Raw genomic sequence first — 15,416 nt, 5'->3', positions numbered from 1 at the left:
CCAGGGCGGCATAATACAACTAATTAAAAGTTGAATCATTTCCATTTCCATAGCAGAATAGGCAGAGAAAACTTGGGAAGCAAGTGTTAGGACACTCAGTTCTCCATGAAGACAATGGTGGAAACTCAAGGCCGCGCTTTATCTAGTAACCAGAGCGAATGCCACGACGGCTACATACATGATATCTATCTATCAACATTTTCTATTTACAGTGGGAGAAAAAACGTGATGATAGCTAACCCAATTAAAATAACAGTAGTTGAAACCAACGAGCACATTTAGATGTTTATCGCAAGGCGGCCATTGTTTGCCTTTGCTTTTTTCCCATATACGTTTTTAAACAACTTTCCACTGAAGTACCTACTAGTTTAAATTATAAGTTATATACTTTATATTTACCCAATAGCTTCGCGACGCAACGGAACAGCGTTTGAATGTAAACATGACGGCCGTGGGTTCGATTACCATTAGGGTGCATGAATAATTTTCATTTCCACATTTCCTCTGGTGCTCTGAAGACGCAATGTTACGTATAGTCACGCAAAATCCGAGGGACGCGACAAGGTGTAAAGTTTCAGAAGTATCACATGCGAACCAACGTATTTACCATATGGCAGTAATATAACAGGCTATTGCTATTTTTTATTAAAAATTATGTGGGAAATTTGGTTTAATGTAAGTTTTTCTCACAAATTATATTTTTAAATAATTAAGATTTAAATTAACTTAAATTTTCTCACGTTTGTTACAGAACAAAGTATCTATTGACACGATATTTCGATTAATTGTACCTAAAGAGAAGTAGATCTGCCTAGAACTATTTCAGTTCATTTCTAGAACATATTTCAATTAGTAATTTTTGATATTGAAATAACTTCTTGAAATTTTTAAACTTCAAAGGAGATATTGATCATACCATTTCAAATTTTGTTATGTCTTGAGGGCTCTGATAAGGCAGATGTGTATTTCAAAGGGGACTATGGTAATTTATCAGCTATAAACTGGTAATCAATATTTTAGAAATGCATTTTTCATCCATATAAGCTTTTAGTTTTTCATCCCCAAGTTGGAATCGGACCCAAAACCGTTGTAGTTTAATTATTTTTTTAATGTAAAATTAAAATGAAAACGGCCGGTAACCATTAAAGTCGGTTCAACATCAGATTAATCAGTAGGTACTCGTAATGTCCACTTTAAACAAGTGTTTTGGGGTCAAGGAGTCACTGCACTCTGCCTTAAACGATCATTATAGTCGTGTGATATTGTATACTGACCTCTTGTTTTAAAGATACGTTTATTTGCTCTATCCTGAGTTGACACAATTGGGCTAATCTTTTGTTTGATTGAACGCGCTAATCTCAGGAACTACTGGTACGAATCTAAAAATTCTAGTAACATACACGTACAAGTAAGTCTTCCATTACTGAGTGTCTGACAGACAACTCACAGACGAAACTACTGGACTTAGAAAGTTGAAATTTAAGTGGGGGAAATTTAAGGGAGTGTAGGACTAACTGTCCTTTAATTTATGATGAAACTGGAAAAACGTGATTTCATATCCACCCAAAAAAAGTGGGAACTAAAGTGTTCAGCTCGCCAGTGTTATATGTATAAATGTTCTGTCTGTTTAAATTTAATTTACTTTTTATTGTCCGACTAAATTGGAAATAAGTATATCTTTATCTTCGGTTATCACATAGCAACATACAATCACATAGCCGTCGTAATAAAATTGTGGTTTATTAATTTTCGTACAATCCTCTCGATTTCTTAGGGATAGAAGGTATTCAAGACGGTAGTCCTACCTTCCTGATAAATAGAGATTTACGTAAAAATAAATCAGGCATAGTTAAATCCCCATGGTGTGGCGGTTTTTGGACCGTACATACCGTAATTTTTTTAGCTTCACGCTTTATCCTAGTATCAATATCATTGATACTGTATTCTCGAAGATTTCTTCTTATAAAAGATGTTTTCGTAGTTTTTTGGTCTCCGCCACCCCAAGTAGGATGTTGGTGAATAAGTTCCCTGCTTATTTTCCGATTGCGGCAAAGCCCAAAAGGAGGGAATATGGTTATCGCGCCTGTCCGCTTCTTTGTGGCTTTATAACTGTTACCGATTTTAATAAATGATACGTTGATGAATCTTTGGCAGTTATTCCAAAGCTTACTAAAAGTTGCTATTCCTAGACTTTTTTTGATACCTAAATAACAAGATGTACAGGACATCGACCTGTTGTAATGTGGCTTGTTATAGTTTTTTACAACACAATGGTATTGAAGCGCCAACTGCCTATCGAGCTTCCCGTTAGACTGGCAATACTTTTTTTCTTATATTGAAAAAAAAATATTAATAATGAATTTATAACAAATTTATATTTTTTGAATCCTTAACTTATAAAATCGAGAGGCCGTCCGTCGTGACACAGGGGCACAAACGGTGCGACTGTAATAGTGACGGTTGCGTGTTTGATACCCACTCGGGAGAGTGAAACATTTAATGTTTTAATTTCCTTGTTTTGGTAAGGAAGCAAAGAGCGAAAGTGTCTTAATGGTACCGGAGTGTCCTAACACTAGGTTACCAGGCTGCTCCTGTCTTCCCTGCTATACCTATGGGCAGAATACAGCGTGAGTAAATATAAATTATAAGTTCTTTTGACATTTTTATGTGATCGACAAACGAAAACATTTGTCTAGCGGCATTGCACTTTTATAAACATAAGTATGCGAACATAAAGCCCAGTTTCCACCGCGAAAGACAAATGAACGGGTAATGCTTAGACGGACCGGACTCCTTCTAAGTAAAATACATTTCCACGAGTAAACAGTTTTGTATTTTGTAATTAATGTGCTCCGCTCCGTAGAACTAAGCGAGTTCATTTAAGGTCTTTCTGCTCGCATGGTCTTTTCCGTAGTTCCATCGTCAGGCCCTAATCACACGTATTATAAACAGAATGATATTATGTTAAAACTAATTAGCGAATACTTTATGATTTTGACTAATGAAGGCATCTCAGGATCTCATCTCTTGCCTTTGCTCTTTCATCAGACCAGTTCGCTGATATCAAATTATTGGAGCATCGCCAGTTTCATGATGGTAAAATAAATAAAAGTAGGTGAAATTAGGCCTCTTAACAAAAGAAATAATGATCTACCAATAATAAAAACATATTGAAGATGGGTTTTCTTTATAATAATAGGAAAATATTGATAAATGGAGATAAAAATAAAGTTATTTAAACGAAACGAACTTTAAAACCATACCTATATTATATGCACAGACTTAAACACAAATTAAAAAGTAGAAAATAATATTTTAATTACTTTAAATTAAAGAACAAGAAACGAAATCCTCCTTTTTGAGTTCGCATAAACAAAACCTTATTTATACTGAGTTACAAGCTGCAAAATAGTAAGCAGCTTAACTAAAAATACAAAAAGTCCATTCTGTATTAAAAACAAAGGAATCTCCATTACAAATAGACCTTAAAAACAATCTTTTTACAGTAATCCATATTATTTTATTACAAATCGGTTAAGAATTTTCAAAGGCAACGCATAAATCATGATCGACGTAACGCCCATCCTTGTTTTTTCTGTGGACGCAAAACTTTCTTGCTTATTTTGAGTTAATCTCAAAAGATCGGGACAAGTTTGAACCTTTTTTTATAACTTTGTTATGTTGAAATAACAATTTACTATAATATACTCTGTGAAATAGATGTTATTTTTTTTACTATACATAACTTTGCCAAATATGTTAATAAGTTTAAAAAATGTTTATTTTATATCCATTTATACGAAAATATAAATATATATTATATTATATGTTTATATTTTGATATCGAAATCAGTCATCAAAACTATTTCATTATACTTCTAAAGTTCACGACTTAAAAGTTCAAAGTTTCACAATTCTATACATAATTACTAATATATATGTACGTACCATATAAAATATCCTTTAAAATGACACTTTGTACACTTCACGGACACTGGTTAAGCACATTTTGATGTGATTTAAAAAAATTTTACACTAAGTTTTTGAGGAATAACATTTAAGTGCGTTAAACAGACGCCTCGCGTTTCGACTGTGGAGTGTGGATAGCGATATTTTACCTGAGAGAAAAAAAAGTTCAGAACAAGTATTTTATTTGTGGCATTTAAAACTTTAAAACCGTTGAATAAAGCTCCTTTTGTATGTGTCACGCAAATTGCATTATTGTAGCCATGTTTGAAAATTGATTTTAATGATTTTTAACTTTATTTTTAATGCAATAAAGATTATTTTAAGTTAATGCCGTATATAAAAGTTCGGTGTAGTTGTATGTATGTTGTGGGCAGTTGCTCTAAGACACAACTTCTCAAAGTTATTTGACCCATTTAAGCTTTGATTAATTGTTTTGTTTCATCTGACGGATTTGTCTATCCTGTTTGTAAAGTAAAGTACTTAAATTGTTGTATATATTAATTTATACAATGATTTATAAAAATATAATTAATTATTATTATTATTGAAATGTTAATATTTTGTTACTATTATAAAATTAAAAGTTTCCTGCATATGTACCTATAGAATTGAGAATGTATTTAACTAATCTCTTATAATTTAGTTACCAATGCTACAGATAGTGTACCAATGCTTCTTCAAGGTCCGTTAAAATTTAATTGTGATTATTTAATGTATATTAAATTGTGTTTAAATTAATTTAATTTCGTACACACACTAAGTATTTGTTTAAAAATTTCTTTCTTATTTGATAAGAATAAATTCGATGTACAGAATAAGACACCTTTGTAATTGTAAAAGTTTCCAGGTCAACAGCAGAATAAGATCATCAGAAAAAAGTAAATTGTATCAAAATTACAGTTAAAATATAACATTTTTGAAATTCATTTCTAATATTTATGTACAATAATAAGAATACGTTCCTGCACTTGGAATAATGAAGTAGCAAATGTTATTTTACGTAGAATTTCAATAATTAAAATAGAGGAACAATGTAAATAATTAAAACTATAACAAATAAAATTACCCTCAGTTTAAACTTACGTAACAGGCACAGAAGTTTGACAAGGTGTGGTCAGGACCCGTAGTCCCAAACCAGTTTGCGGAGAAATAAAACAGGCCCCAATTTGATATGAATTAACTTATTACGATTGTTATCTAGCACCGAGACGAATATCACAGCGTCACTATGGAAGTTAGCAATGGCTCAACTTAAATGGACCTATTTATCCCTTATAATAGTTATAATAAACTAACGTTACTCTTGTATATGAATCAAGAAAAATCAATTATAGTTAATTTGTACAGACTAGGTTTCTTCTGGTAACTGCTAAATGTGCTACACGCTGTATCCCGATAAAGCGTAATGCTAAAAAAAACAATGCAATTTAATTAATAATTATTGATAAGCTCCTTTTTTTAAAAAATGGTGACACTTGCAGAACAAATATGTTTTTTTAATACTAGAATTATAATCTTTATTTGAATAGTTGTGAAATATATATATTTTTTATTTTGATAGAATACTTATAGCATTTTAAATATTTTATTTACCAATACATGTCCTAAGTGGTTGTTCATTAAAACTTATTTTAATATAAAAGAACAAACATTAAGTGATCATGCGATCACCAATGATAGTATTTTTCTTGTCGCATATAAGTTCGTCCACAAAATTCATTAAAAATAAATTTTAAAGAATTAACAAAAAGTACTAAGGAAGGCTTCCTCTACTACTAAAGATATTGCCGACTCAAAGAAATGGAAGATTTAAAGAACTTTGCGAATTTCAAGAGGACACTCGTTTACTAATTTGCATGTGATAGGCATATGATCTAATATTCATAATAAAGCAGAATCCTGAATCATTAAATGCATATCTCACCATCAATACATAGAATCTTAAAATATGCTTTTTATTTAATATTTAAAAAAAAATAGAAGTAACAAGATTAAAAATGTGTTGTTATATTTCCGTAGTGTTTTAATCACATAAACATCTTTATTTTTCAACAATATTTCAAGACCTCTTAATTTCCTTTGTAAAAATTTCCACACTTTAACTTCATAAAAAATATTTTTTGCACATGCATATAAAATAAACGCTTACTGATTTAATTTTCTTTGTCATAATAGTGTTATAAATTCTAGAATACATAAATTTCTATGAATACTTTCACTTCAAAATAAAAACAGTGCCACATAAATAAAAAATACAATAATAAAACAACCAAATAAAGTAACAGATTTATTTCCATTTCTACTTACAGCTAACTAAATAGAAAATAAAACAAAAAAGGCTAAACAAATAACTTTTTGGATGGCAACACTGTCTGTGAAATGTCAAAATATCTATTTTTATTTGTTTCATTATTTCAAGTGCTGCTTTTAGGTTTCGGAGCCCAGGCCTCGATTTTAGGTGTAGTTGTACTGTAAGGAACATATTGACCAGTTGTACCTGACAAATTCTCAGTAAATTCCGCCATCCATTTGTATTTTGGTCGGCCTGGATCCTGGAAAATATTTAATATTTATATTGATTTATATTTTTTTAATATCTAGCAAATTACAGAACTTTTGTGTGTTGTACACTTGTTCACTTGGGATGAAAATAATTGAAAGTAACAAAAAATTCTAAAATCAAATCCACATAGCCATTAACAGCTAATCACAATTCTGTATAAAAGTAAACACTCTAATTTTAACAAGTTTTATATTACCTGATGTGGGGGAAGATCGGTTTTGTAATGGAGCCATCCAAACCATTCAGCAGGAACCTGAAAATTGTAAAGGCATATTAAACTTCACTAAGACACCATTGTGGGGCTAAATATTAATTCTTTTCATTCTTTTGCTCTGGCACTTTGTTACAAGGCAAAGTGCAGCAACAAATTCCGCCATTCAACCAACAAGACCTCAAAAATTCAATGGAAAGTGGGAAATGGAAGTCTGAATGAAGAATAGAGTGTATTAAACTAGATTCCCAGATTGCCCCTGCCTACTTTGCAATGTGCAGGATACAACATGAAACTAAAAAAAAAGTACAACTTCTTACAAAAGCTAAATATAGAATTAAGACCATTGTGGTGCTGTCAAGCAGCATTTGGTTGGACGCTAACCCAAATTATGCCAAATTTAGGCAGAAAGCTAAGAAAAGTGTATACCATTCTATAAATGTTAATAAACAAAATAAAAATATTTTCATACAGACCTGACTACCATCATAGTTCATGTGGTACTTGTCAGAATACTCCACCCATCTGTTCCTGCTGTAGAAATAGCGTGGGTTTTCATAGTATTTGTTGCCAAATTTATCTTCACCTACTAGGTGACCATCTTTAAGTTCATCTTGTCTGAAAACAATTTATTTGTATGTTAGAATAAATGACTAACACTAGAGTATGCCAGTATGGTTGACAAGTCATGGCCAGCATGAAGTATGTAGGTGGTTGAGCAGATTTGATTTTAGGATTTTTTCTTACTTTTGTTTATTTTCTTCCCAAGTGCACAATAGGCATCAGTTCAGAAAGTGGGGCATTCCACAACAAATATATTATGGACATAACTGACTATATTCAGTATTAACATGTGAAATCTTTCGTTCATGTTATTACATATTTTTAAACTTTCTGAACTCAATTCTATCCACATTATATTACTAACATTTATTCGAAACAAATAATATATTCAGATGCCGTTAAAGCTCTTAACTGAATTGAACGATCAATTACTTTTTAACTAAATAAATGGTTTTAAATATGTTGATAGAGAAAGTATCTTTTGTGATAATAAAGTTATACCCAAAAATTACATAATAAATATTTATATTTATTTACCTGTACAGTTTAAAGAGGGATGCGCGAATACCACCGTTCTGACGAATGATGTTGAAAAAATTAGCTACTTTGTCCAAGGCCAAGATTTTGGCGATGGAATTCGACATTTTTAATAAATTTTATTTTCGTTCAAGTCAACATGAAAACTTGACATTTCTATTTAGTGGTTTGACAGTTGTATTTCATTTAGGCTTTTAGGCGTGCCAAATGAGCACAGTTTATATCGCCAATGTCACAATATTTTTCAGGAAATACAGAAAATAAACATGTAATATATAAACGTAAAAATCCATTAGAGGATTTAAAGTAATACGTTTTATCGAGAAATAAATTTTACCAAGGTGAGCGAACAAAAACATGATTGGCAGATTGGTTGGCATGGCAAACTACGTTTATATTAATAAGTCACGTGCTAAAACAATTAACTAAGCTATAGTATTTCTGTTATATTAAATTGGAAAAAACTTTTTATATTGTCACATTATTCAATTCGATGTACCTCCAGTCAGTGTTCTGTGAGTCAGTTACCTCTCGCGCTTAGAATGTTACAGATCATACACAACTCTTAATTATTTCTATTTGATCATGTGGGTAAAGTCCTAGTAAAAAAAAAGCTACTTTATGACAAAATAGCCATTATTAATACAAAGTATTTTTTTTTATCTAATGATAATTTCAAAAAACTTCTTCCAAAAAAAACACGATTGAACTTTTAACTTTATCTGTTTAAATATCTAGAAGTATATTTAAAAAAAATATCATTAAACATTGGTTTCTACAAAAAAAATCAAGCACGGACAAAAAATGATATTAAATATTTCAAGAGTAATACATGTAATGTTGGCTTTAATAATAGATTAAAAGAACAGGTCTTATAAAATGTAAAATATTTTAATTCATTCCCCATGTGGGAAAAAACCCCCAGCTGACGCATTTACAGTCAGACTCACACCAATCAATCAACATCCAACTACAATATAAAAGCTTGTGGCTTGAATAAAATTAGAAAGTTTATCACATTTTATATTATATATAATTCATTGTAAAAATAGAAATATTATAAACAATAACATTGTAAAGCTGATTATTTATAATTATTCTGATGATCTTGATTTCTTTTTCACATTTTTAGATATTTTATCTGTTATGACATTATCTAACACAATTGTAACTTTAAATTCATCTATCACATCACTATTGTTTTTTCTTTTCTTTTTATTCTTAATAGTTACGTCACTAGTACTATTTTCTTCTAAAGATATTTTATCATCTTTATTGGTTTTGATTTTCTTTTGCTTTTTACTTTTTATGTGATGATTTAATTCAATTTCACTGTAATTATTATTGTCATTATCATTATCTTCATTGGTTTTAAAGGAGTCATCAGTTTTTAACATATATCTGTCATGAGATAAATCACTGCTATTATCATTATTTAGGTTGTCATTTTTTCTCTTTTTAGATTTCTTGTCTTTTTCTATAGTAGCAACATTTTTATTTTCTTGGGCCTGAATATCCCTGGCACTTTCACTATTTGTTTCTAACAAACTATGATTTGAACTATCACTTTTTAAAGCATATCCTTCAATAGACAAATCAACATTACTATTATTATTTAGGGTCTCTTTTTTCATCTTTTTAGATTTCTTATTTACTTTTTCCATAATGGCAACATTTTCATTTACCTGAACCTTAATATTGTGGACATGTTCATTATTTGTTTCTAACAAGCTATCATTAACACTATAATTTTTTAAAATATCATCATTAGATAAAGCAACACTATTATTATCATTTAGCATATTTTTTTTTCCTTTTTTAGATTTCTTATTGACATCACTTTCTATAATAACAACATTGTCATTTCGTTGAGATAGTTTAGTGTCATTATCTACAGATTCATTTAAACTACAATATTTTTTCTTTTTCTTCTTAGATTTTAATGTATTTAAATCTTGGTCATTATTTAGTATTGTATCTTCGAATACTTGATTGTCATTAGATTTGTTTTTATTTTTTTTTGCATGGGAATAACCTTTGAATCTAGATTCTTGGAGTAATATTTGTTCTTGTTGTTCTATTCTTGCCAGTTTGCCTAAAGCCCTAAGTCCATGGCGTGCACCTCTGAAACAAGTAATTTATAATATTCATAATATTCATAGCATATATAGTTTTATTTCAAACTATATATCAACAGTCCCCAAGTAAAGAATTTAAGGGGGAAGTATTAAATATCTTTTATTGCTGTTTAAAACGACTAGTTTTCGATTACATACACATTTAAAAAAGTCACAAATATATATATATTTTTAATTTTGACAGAAATCATTAGAACTAAACTTCTTAGTAGTTTAAACGATCAATAAAAACATTTAAACTACTAAGAAGTTTAGTTCTAATGATTGGTGGTCCCTATAATATATTACTTATTATTAAAGGTGTAATATTTATTATTTAAGGCACAATTTTACTTTGTTGAATTAACAAGTTAAAATATAATAATTGTTCTACCAAAGTCCACAACTACACATAAGAATGCCAATTTACATTTAAATTGAAGTTTTTTTTTCATTTCCTTCTTTTGCACTACAAATCGTAGAATTATATAATGTATATGAAAATTGTAAAATGTTAATATCATACACTAATAAAGCTGTCTCTATCTCTAAGCCTCAAATCACCTAACTCTAAATGTGATAATGTGTGTTCAATCTCCACTTGGAGGAATGAATTGTGTTCATGTTTTCACTTTAATAAGAGCTCTACATAGGGAATGAAGTACTTTAACTATAGAAAAAATTGGTTGTTCCCACTATTATAATTGGGAAAAAGTTAAAATTAAAACAAAGAAAATAACATACTTATGTGCTGTCCTGCCATTACATGCCGCAAAGAGTTGTTCATCAGTCATCTGAACTACTTCATCATTCTCGTCACTTGACTCCGACTCCTGAACTCTAACTATCTTAGCTCCGTCATTTTCAAAAACCTCTGTCTTCACAAAGAAATCTTTGTACTCCTCCTTTGAATTTCCATTTTTAGATTTATTTTTACCTTTCAATAGAAATGTGTTGTTTGTTATTTCAAAATTGTCATCTTTGCATTTAATCATTTTTGTTTTTCCTTTGTTATCTTCAACCTGCAAGTGTTATTTTTGCTTCACATTGTATCCCGCATAAAGCAGGGTAGATAAAGAAAACTTGTTATGTTAGGGCACACGGTTTGTACATTTCTTCTGTAACCATGCAAGGCAATGAAAATAATATATTATTCACCTGAATGGCGAATGGAATTGGACCCACTACTGTCATATTTATTTCAAAAGGTAATATTAAGTACTTGTAATTGTTTATGAAAAAAATCAGTTTCACGCTATATCCCGCACACAGCAGGTAGGGAGGGAATCACGTTAAGTCACTCCATTCCTCACTTTCCGCCGAATTCTGGATACATTATGTGTTTGGAAGTAGACCTCAACGCCGCGCTTTACCTCGACACCAGAGCGAAGAAATGGCAATATAAATTTAAATAAATATTATTATTATTTATTTAAGTGAAATAAGTAAAATTTTATATAATAACTTAATATGTCGTGTACCTGTACATTACTAGCCGCTTTATTATAAAGTTCATTCCACCAGTGCTCAGTGAAATCTTTTGCAGGGTCATAGCCAACACCAGTGATACTTCTTTTTAATTTCGGCTTAAGAGCTTCTGATATTCCATCTTCTTTCTTACCCAACCCTTTGCCTTAAATGACAAGAATTTAAATTCAATAAAAATCAGAAGATTTGAATGTTTATAATTAAAAGACAAATTTACATCATTTCATGACACTTACCGTCAGTCCAACCGTATTTTTCTAGTTGTTTACGAGCAAATTCCATAGTAATTATTTAACTGAAATCTTTTATCGACCAAAATGAGTAATATAAAATGCGCATTACATATATATTTTATAGTAATTGGCAAATGCGTTTATTTATAACTTTATAACAAGGAACATATACTAGAAGAAGCGTAACTCCCATACAAAAAATTTTGCCAATAGCTTTACACGCTTATACTACTAGCGCCGCATTTTATAGCACCAAACTTTTTCGGAAAAGCGGGAATATTCAAATTCAAAAGCATAATTACTAGTACACAGTATTAGGGTAATTTTAATTGCAATTAACAATTAAATATTAATAATAAAACATCTGTCTGTACGGAAATCAAAATTACCAATTAATTTTGATTGATCATAATAAACAATCAATTGTGATTTCCGTACAAACAAAATATGTTAAATTGTTAATATTTAATTGTCAATTACAATTAAAATTACCCCAATACTGTAATAAAATTTTTTTAATTATTAAATTTAAATTAAAATGATATTGGTAAGTATAATATTAAAAGAATATAAATATGAAAAATGTTTTATTTTATATCAAACATTAATTACAAATGGCTGTTTCACATTTCTAATGATTTATTATACACTGAACTGGGAATTCTTCTCGAGGGGTCCTTCAGTTGCGGCCTGCAAATTTATATATAGTTGTATAAAGGAACAATAACCCGTAATAACCACAGTAATGATTTGGTTAATTTAATACAAGTTTGCTTTATGAAATCGATTTTTTAAAATAAACTTATAATTTGTTCCTTTTCTAAACAAATAAAATCTTTTTTATTGGTATTTACATGTTTTAAAAATACTTACGGGAGAGAATGTGAAGTTATTGCAACAAGACATCCAACTCTTCTGGTGCTATTGTTTCTGCTGGGTTGTCAATCATAGGGGACTTTTCCGCGCCATTGAGGACATCAGCGTGCAGAGCAGAGTGATTTGGTGTTATGAAAAAAATGACACGCGAATTTAATTAAACATTGAAATATATTATCAACTAACACAACATATTTGAAATTTAGATTATTAAACATCCAATTTAAAAATACTCTAAAAACTTACTGCGGGAGTCCCCACTTCCAGGCTCAAGATTTCTGCAGCTTCTTTTTCTTCAGATTCTGAATTGTCATTGCTGGTGTCATCTTAGACATTCATTCTAATCTTTTTTTCCAATGCTTTGCAGTTATGCTTTGGAATGCTGGCTTAACTGTAAGCTGCAAGTAGCATAAGTATTAGTCTGTTATTATTAACACAAGTATTATTATAATTATCATGTTCATTATTACATATACTTTTCTTAACTATCCTTTAAGTAGTCATATCAAAACTAAATTTCCAGCATATATGGTTTATATTTGAATATTAATTATTTTCAATTGGAGCAAAGAAAAACTTGGCATTAATTTACATAAATCATAAAAGAATATTTTATTAAATATTATAAATTTAAATATTTCCTAATCTTATTATTCATTTTATTTTCTTTTGGTAATTTCCCTGGGAGTTGTATCACAAATTGTACTCACATTTAAGGAATGGAATTGTAAAAATAATGTAAAACATAATAAAATACCTCTTCTCATGCTGTTGACTCTAAACCAATGTTTTTATGTTATCTTCACGTCTTGCTCTATTTCTCAAATTTTATATTTTTTTAAAAGTTAATGTCCCTTGCTTTGGAAGGAATCTCTTTCATCTGTAAAAAAAGAATTCATTTAAAATTCATATTATTGCATGTTTGTTAGTTTCTACTGATATTTTTTTTATTTTCAACTGGGCTTTAATATTATAATTATAAAAAATAAAATAAATCAGCTTCTCACTGTATCCCACATACTGTAACTGTGTCTTACTGGTAAGACACTCCTTTGCCTAAGTAACACTAAATATAAGAGGCAGTTGAGGCGCAGCAGCACAAGGGTGTGACTGTAATGCAACGGTAGTGGGTTCTATCCCCACTCAAGGAAACAAAATATTCTGATAATTTATGCTTTTATTTCCTTGCTCTGGTGCAGCGTGGCATTTAGCTCCGCAACTCAACTCTTAATGCCTCCAGAACAAGAAAAGCAGAATGCCTAAAATATATTTACAATGGCAAAAATAACTTTACCTGAATATATACCTCTAATAGTTAATACCTGAATAGGATGGCCCAATTATATCTGGCACAGCATATTATATGCTTAGGTTTGCCTTTCGCTTTTATAAAAACATGACATACTAATCACATAAGACTATTGGTAGTATAGGTAGTGTTTATAGTATAGTAATAGTGGGTGTAATGACTCCAAAAAAAGTCTTAGGCCAACAACATTTGACCCAAGTCTGTGCCCTGAAACATGAAATAAATTAAGGTGAAAAAAACCATAAAATATAGAACTGTGCTACTTATAGATTTCTTTCAAAAACAAATAATTCCTTTCTGAAATTACTTTTAATGACCCTAACAGCAATGTTAACTGAACACGCATATTCTAACATTTACTGCTCTCTGATATTAACATTTTACATAATAGGTTTTTACTTAAATTTGGAAGTTGTGTAGTATTGATTTAACAGCTACAAAACTTCAATCTAAACACTGGCTACCAAATGAATAACGTAATTATAATGCTTGAAGGTATACTCGCAATAAGAGTTTGATTTTTAAGTCCAAAATATATCATAAAATAATTTTTATTACTTGCTTTATAATATTTGTACACTTACTTCATAATATTTAGCTTTCCTGTTTTAAAACTATAAAAGACAATCGCCATATTGCAAGCACGTGTTTTAACTCTTCAATATACTGACACGAAACCACTTAACTTAAAGTACATCATTTCGTTAACTAAATAAAAAATATATTAATTCGTATACATACAAGAATTTTAAAAATATCAAATGAGAAGATCAGCTAAATCACATGGAACAACAAGATCGACCGCCATATTAATTAACCCAACCCAGATAACATTGTTGCCATTGACAAATATAACAAAATAAACAAAAAAGTAACATGTGGAAAATGAAATTAATATTATAAAAGTCCAATATATTGTATAATTCTTTTTGTCTAATATTCTTCAGCAGATAAATTAAATTCATTATAATTAAGCAAACATGTATTTTTAATTCCACTTTAACAAAACACTAAGTACAAAATTGCAGCATTGTAATTTGTCTATTATGTTAGAAATCTTGGTACAATATATATTTCTGTATAAAATATACAAATTATGGTTGGTACACAAAATTAAAATAGTAATGTGAAAGCAAGTTTGAATCTTGTAACATAGAAGCAGCCTGGGAGGGTCACGCCTAAACGTAACGTGGAATGAATTAATTAATAATAATAATAATTCATAATTTTAGCACCAAACACAAACACAGCCAAAGAATATCTATGTGTGCAGGCAAAACTTTTAATATGGGAGTTGATGGACCCTGCTTTATAAGTTTATAACCTATAAAATGCATGACATGACAATGACAACTTGATTAGGGATCAAAAATTTGATGACTTGAACCCGTGTAAATTTGTCACTGAGGACAGATTAAATATAACCTAAAAAAATCGATTTTATCGTACAATCATTTAGGTACTGTGTTTTAGGTTGTTAGCGAAATTACCACTACATTATACGTTATTTTTAAGACATTCCGTTCCGCACTTTACAGTCAGAACTACG

The 15,416-nt window shown here is 29.8% G+C and overlaps 3 protein-coding genes across 5 annotated transcripts in view; all 3 read right to left on the bottom strand.

Annotated features, from left to right (window-relative positions):
* LOC146537152 (uncharacterized) overlaps positions 1-4,134 on the bottom strand; it is a 32,679-nt gene extending 28,545 nt beyond the window's left edge. Inside the window, exon 1 of one of the 2 annotated variants that reach the window (XM_085187892.1) lies at positions 3,949-4,134. The gene's annotated coding sequence lies outside the window, so the exon portion shown is untranslated. The remainder of the gene's footprint in view (positions 1-3,948) is intronic. The other variant, XM_085187893.1, reaches the window with a different exon arrangement.
* Positions 4,135-6,243: 2,109 nt separating this feature from the next.
* Positions 6,244-8,019, bottom strand: LOC146537151 (putative NADH dehydrogenase [ubiquinone] 1 alpha subcomplex subunit 12). The gene is made up of 4 exons (XM_085187891.1): positions 7,845-8,019; positions 7,220-7,361; positions 6,729-6,785; positions 6,244-6,521 (listed from the first exon to the last, which is right to left on the bottom strand). The coding sequence occupies exons 1-4, from the start codon at positions 7,949-7,951 to the stop codon at positions 6,384-6,386; spliced, it is 444 nt and encodes a 147-aa protein (XP_085044017.1). The 5' UTR covers positions 7,952-8,019; the 3' UTR covers positions 6,244-6,383.
* An 835-nt stretch (positions 8,020-8,854) lies between these two features.
* LOC146537150 (uncharacterized) lies at positions 8,855-15,388 on the bottom strand. Of its 2 annotated transcripts, XM_085187880.1 has the most exons (5): positions 15,183-15,388; positions 11,686-11,840; positions 11,443-11,594; positions 10,706-10,983; positions 8,855-9,968 (listed from the first exon to the last, which is right to left on the bottom strand). In XM_085187880.1, exons 2-5 carry the CDS (start codon positions 11,729-11,731, stop codon positions 8,939-8,941), a joined length of 1,506 nt encoding a protein of 501 aa, XP_085044006.1. In that variant the 5' UTR covers positions 11,732-11,840; positions 15,183-15,388; the 3' UTR covers positions 8,855-8,938. The 2 variants fall into 2 exon arrangements, with proteins under 2 accessions (XP_085044006.1, XP_085044008.1); XM_085187882.1 differs by lacking the exons at positions 11,686-11,840; positions 15,183-15,388 and having other exon boundaries at positions 10,706-11,079; positions 11,443-11,578.
* Between the last annotated feature and the right edge of the window lie 28 nt (positions 15,389-15,416).

The sequence above is a fragment of the Heliconius melpomene genome, chromosome 7 (assembly GCF_056956725.1).
Source record: "Heliconius melpomene rosina isolate 202511_hmr_F chromosome 7, ASM5695672v1, whole genome shotgun sequence".
Taxonomy (NCBI): domain Eukaryota; kingdom Metazoa; phylum Arthropoda; class Insecta; order Lepidoptera; family Nymphalidae; genus Heliconius; species Heliconius melpomene.
This window is presented reverse-complemented; position numbering and strand designations above follow the sequence as displayed.